Source organism: Anneissia japonica, unplaced genomic scaffold (genome assembly GCF_011630105.1).
Source record: "Anneissia japonica isolate Jap-2015-1 unplaced genomic scaffold, ASM1163010v1 scaffold1891_len642697_cov171, whole genome shotgun sequence".
Taxonomy (NCBI): Eukaryota; Metazoa; Echinodermata; class Crinoidea; order Comatulida; family Comatulidae; genus Anneissia; species Anneissia japonica.
The window spans coordinates 97,120-102,754 of NW_022700553.1; the positions used below are offsets into that span (position 1 = coordinate 97,120).

Sequence of the window (5,635 nt, forward strand, 5' to 3'; positions counted from 1 at the left end):
AATTTTAGGAACAAAAAGTGTTATAAACGTATCAGGATACCCCATCAACGAAAAGTTCGTTCGTGTATATATGCATATGCATTATATATATGAATATTTAGAAAGTGAAACAAGAGACTATTGTTCGTTCCAATAGATAATGATAATTTTTATTTGGTTGGTACTACATGAATATCTGTTGTTATTACGACACATGTTAAATTAACTAAAGCGACACACTAATAATACATACTGAAAGGTGTTGAGATTGTTGACAAAACAGTAAAAAAAAACTAAAAACTATGCATTACGGTTAATGTACTTCCTTTATATATTAAAACGTATGTTTTTTTGCAAATGCGATAGCAATGAAATGATAATTAATTTGTGTTGGAAGTGGAATAAGAATAAAATAGAGGAATAACGTTAGGATGAAATGATACACACGAGACATAAAATACAAAGGGAGAACAGCAAAGATTACGTAAAGAATAAACCAATCAAAACAGTAATTAATAAGCAATCAATCAATGAAAGAATAACTAATCAATTTATCAACCAATAAATTAATAAACAATCAATCAATCAATTAATGTATTATTTTGGTCAACTATAGTTTTGCAGTGCGTTAATTTATTATAAATTTTTTATGTAATGCTTATGAATTCCCTGCACCGAATTCAGTAGAGAGGTTTCGCCGTTCAACTAGAATAATAGACGCGTCGCAAGACAGACGACAAGCGGCAGACTGCCACCGAAAATCTGGCATCCTGTACAGACGACATCGCAGTCTACGTGTACCAGACATAACTAGGTGAAAAGTAGAGGAATGAATTAGATCTAAGTCTTCATGAGAGGCAGCGAAAGCGGTCCTGTGTGTTCTTCCGATGAAGGCGGATTCCGGTTTCACGGTGATTTTACCTCCACTCTCACACCCGTAGTATGAGGTGAACTACTTTTGAGTCATATTTTTGTTTCGGAAATTTTCAATGGGGCGACGACGGCGGAGGAGTAAAATCCCTGTGACACTCACAGAATAAAAGGCTCCCGACCGAAGGTGTAGACCATAAAAACATAATTATCGTTAAGTTTTAAGCAAATCAGCTTTTAGTTGTGGGTGTGAGACCAGACAACAGTTGTGCTCCTATATTAGTCCTAGTAAACATTCATTTCAACCAAACATGATTTTATTGAAACAGGTGAATTTTCTTTTAGAATTGATATTGGACAGTAATTATTCTAGAAACTCAATATACAGGGTCCAGTTCAGAGTTTTAAATTATTTTTCTTCACTGCGCTGAAAGTCATTCATTGTTTTTGTATTTTTCTCATGATAGGCCTATTACTAGATGTTTGAGTGAAAATAATTTGTGCTTAAACCGACATACTATGTTTAGATTTAATATGTCCATGATGGCCTTATCGATTCAAACCATTCAGACCATAAAAACATTAATATCGTTAAGTTTTAAAGCAAATCAGTTTTTAGTTGTGGGTGTGAGACCAGACAACAGTTGTGGTCCTATATTAGTCCTAGTACACATTCATTTCAACCAAACATGATTTTATTGAAACAGGTGAATTTTCTTTTAGAATTGATATTGGACAGTAATATTCTAGAAACTCAATATCCATTTCAGAGTTTTAAAATTATTTTTCTTTACTGCACTGAAAGTCATTCATTGTTTTCGTATTTTCCCACGATATTACTAGATTTTTGAGTGACAATAATTTGTACTTAAACCGACATACTATGTTTAGATTTAATATGTCCATGATGGCCTTATGGATTCAATATTTTTATTAGAACATAATCAAAAACAATTTTAAGTCAGAGAATCAGTGCTATTTCCAAGCGTATCTGAAGGTGCCATTTTCTCAATAGTATGGCCTATGGTTGGTCTATATTCCTCAGCCAGACTAACCACTAATTACCTCATCGATGTTACAGTAGGCGACATTTAAACAGATTTTTGCATTTGAATAGCATAATAATGTTAATTCTATTCTTTTTAGAATAAGTGAGGAATGTCGTCAGCAAGTTTTGAACAATGGGTGGTGAAACCTCTCTAGTAGTAGGCCAATTATATAATGAGGCCTATTAGACCCGTTTTGTAGTGACATTATATATAGGCGATCCCTGTTACAGGTAAGGACCGTATTAAGAATGAAACTCCGTTTGACTGTTGCCGAAAAAGAAATAAACTACCATCTCACCAACTTTAGCCATAGCTGGATTCGTCGGATCCCGATCTAATAATACAAGGAAAGAGAACAAGTCAAATGCTGGTTGGTAGCAGGCTTGATCTCGCTTGTGGACCAAGCTATGTTTAACAGTAACATAACACAACTAATAATGGTTAGCTCTCGAGAAATGTATGTGAATTTTTGGTTGCAATTCAGCATATTTTACGGTTAATTTTTAACAATAATAATAATTATTACTATAAAAATAATAATCAAAAATAATAATATTGATTATGATTATGATAATAATAAAAATAATAATAATAATAATAATAATAATAATAATAATAATATTTATAATAAGTGGTGGTAATAATCATAATAATAATAATAATAATAATATCCAAAAATAATAATAATAATAATATAATATGATATAAAATAATAAAGAGAATGAAAATGTTAATGATAAGTATGACTATGATAATGGGTCTGATAATGATGAAGATGATGATGGTGGTGTGATGATGAAGATGTTGATGATGATGAAGATAACGATGGTAATGATGTTGATGATAAATGATAATGGTATTAATGATTGTAAGCCCGGCAAGCAGCGAAATATACATGTAAAATAGGTAAATACTAAATAGACTAGTCAGTATTCTCAAAATGCATAATTTGCCAGTAGTATTAGCCGGGAAAATTGCAGCCGATCGAATCACAGAAAAATAATTTTGTTCAATTTCATAGCAAAGGTGAAGCGAAATCTCTTCCCAATCCACTATTTTATTGCTCCGCAATTCATCTTCCGCTCGCAATAGTAACGCGTCCCAAAAAATTACTGCAATTATTGCTGGAGAACACTGGTTAGTGAACATGGAACAAAACTATTATCTCCAAATAAAAAGTGAAAAGAGTGGTAGCCATAGAACCAGAACCAGAGCGAGACATTACAGTGAACAACCAGTGATTTTTTTAGTATGAGGTGGTGATTGCATAACAAGGGCGGCAAAATCGTCAACATTAAATCGTACAACTGTATACACTTACTGACTGAAGCAACGGTTGCTGCGTCGCCAACGAAGTGTGCACTCGCAACTGCTGTTTTTTCTTCCTAGAGGATAAAATATGACAATGACATTAAATAATTCAACATATGCAGTGAATAGTTAACCGGTAGAACTCCTATTCGCTAAAATAACATTGTGATGATTCGTGTTTTGTTTAAAATTTTCCACAAAAATCTTATAGTCAAACACATTATAAAAAACAATTTGATGTAAAAACAATGTGGATGGAGGTCAAAGTAAGTTCGCAGAACTTTAAGTTGTGATGTCCAGAAAACTTCAAATCCACTTAACTATTGATGAAGATCGGACTAAGAAAAAAAAAACTAATATATAAAGATATATACCTATTATACACATACATATACACACAAACATACCTGTCTCTTATACACATCTAGATGTGTATAAGAGACAGGCATAATAATGTTAATTCTATTCTTTTTAGAATAAGTGAGGAATGTCGTATATATGCAAATACACACATATATATTATATATATATATGTGTGTTTGTGTGTGTATGTGTGTGTGTGTGTGGGTGTGCGTGTGTGTGTGTATGTACACACATACACATGCATACAAGCGTAAATAAAGGTTTTAAAGATTGAAATAAAAGTAAGAAATAACCAGGTATTTCTTACTTATTTAGCCCTAACCTTCAGAATTGGCAAATTTGAATTATAGCCGGCAAAATAAAAACTTGGTTCAAATGGTATGTATGTATGTACTATAACATTAATAACCTAATATACATTCTAGGTATAGTATAGGTATTTATATTGTTATTTATTTTATTGTTATTTGTATATTATGAAATACGGAGATAAAAGATGATTTATTTATTTATTTATTTATTTTGTCTATCTATCTATCTATTTATTTATTTATTTTATTTTCTCATAATAGCATTCCTACATAAATATACTTCAAGAAAATAAATGCGTACCTTGCAATGTCCGCAACAATCTGTTGGAAAATACATACAGTGCATATAATCATTTCATAATAATTTGGTATGAAGAAAAGCATTGACATATTATAAAATATTGATCACATAGAGATAAAAACTTACGTTCTACTATGCTGTTCTGTTACTGTATACTCTTTAAAACTTAAAATACACTATGAGTAGGCCTATTTATCACAAAGGCCTAATTTCATTATTAGACAGTGATCAATAACTCAATTTGTGGTTGGAGCTGCGCATGTTCGTATCCAAGGTCAATCGAGGTCAACCGACAAACCTGTTTTATGTGTATTTAGAGTAGTGGTTGTGTCGATTGATCTCCATTCGTGCATGCGCGATTCTAACTATGCATTGGCTTATTTTTGAATGGCATTTTTGCCTAATATATAAATCATCGAAACCCAACAGTTTATGAAACGCAGTTACGTACCTTTCCTGTGCTTGCACGATCGCTTGCAACAGTCTGTCGAAGAAAAATAGTAGGTAAATTATTTTCACAGAAATAATAATAATAATAATAATAATAATAATAATAATAATAGGCCTAGTAATAATAATAATAATTATTATTATTATAAAATAATAATATATAATATTAATAATAATTATTATTATTGTCATATAAAGACAATATAACATTAAAACTGTGAAAATTGCAGTCACCCCTTCCAACCTCTTTATTTATCCCTTACTATTATCTAAAATTACCACAACAGAAAAAAATCAGTAATAAAATCGAATAGTCGATTGCAATGAAAAAAAACACCACCTTACACTAGAGTGTAGTTTAGACGCGTTTGACACAAACGCAAGAAACGCGTAACGCAACACATACAATTTCTTATGTAAACCACAAGACAAACAGCAAACACAATGTACTGTACAAAAAAAAATTTAACTGACACCCCGACATACGTACTAGCTTCGACGAGGTCATAATGCCGTGTTCTGCGTTTGTACCTAAATCGTTTTATCTAGTGAACACAATATATTATTATACGCAAGTAGGCCTATATACTGATGAGTCGAGGGGACATAAAGATGGAACACAATTTAAAGATCATAACCAACAAAAGAATGATAAAAACTAATTAAAAAAACACCAGATTAATTGTTGCTCAGCACTAGCCAAAATTATTAAGGGGAATCCCCTCGACAATTATTTTTGAAAATCATTCCTAGAAAGAATAGCGAATATACTAGACCGTTTCTACATAACATTTATTGACGGCACTATAAAGATAAGGTAACGGTCGTTGAGGTGGTTGGACGACGCACAGATGGTGATCATATCAAGTAGTAAGTTACAGCTAGGCCTATTATTACATTATTATTGTTATTTCTATTATCATCATTATTGGTGTTTAATGTACTTCAAAAATGGTAATGATCTATGGAAATGGTGCTGGCTCCAGTGAGATCATAAGTAT

The 5,635-nt window shown here is 31.7% G+C and overlaps 1 protein-coding gene and 1 long non-coding RNA gene across 6 annotated transcripts in view; one reads left to right on the forward strand and one right to left on the reverse strand.

Moving 5' to 3' along the window:
- Positions 1-451: 451 nt before the first annotated feature.
- The window catches only part of LOC117103343, a 26,124-nt gene continuing 20,940 nt past the window's right edge, over positions 452-5,635 (reverse strand). For 2 of the 4 annotated variants that reach the window (XM_033243880.1, XM_033243879.1), the window contains 4 exons: positions 4,636-4,668; positions 4,185-4,204; positions 3,220-3,283; positions 454-2,232 (listed from right to left, as the gene is read on the reverse strand). In XM_033243880.1, the coding sequence (XP_033099771.1) occupies positions 2,141-2,232; positions 3,220-3,283; positions 4,185-4,204; positions 4,636-4,668 (209 nt within the window). In that variant the 3' untranslated portion in view covers positions 454-2,140. Of the gene's footprint in view, positions 2,233-3,219; positions 3,284-4,184; positions 4,205-4,635; positions 4,669-5,635 lie in introns of all 4 variants that reach the window. The other 2 variants (XM_033243882.1, XM_033243881.1) reach the window with 2 other exon arrangements.
- LOC117103345 overlaps positions 4,726-5,635 on the forward strand; it is a 28,703-nt gene continuing 27,793 nt past the window's right edge. For both annotated transcript variants that reach the window (XR_004444573.1, XR_004444572.1), the window contains exon 1: positions 4,726-5,504. This is a non-coding gene — a long non-coding RNA (uncharacterized LOC117103345). The remainder of the gene's footprint in view (positions 5,505-5,635) is intronic.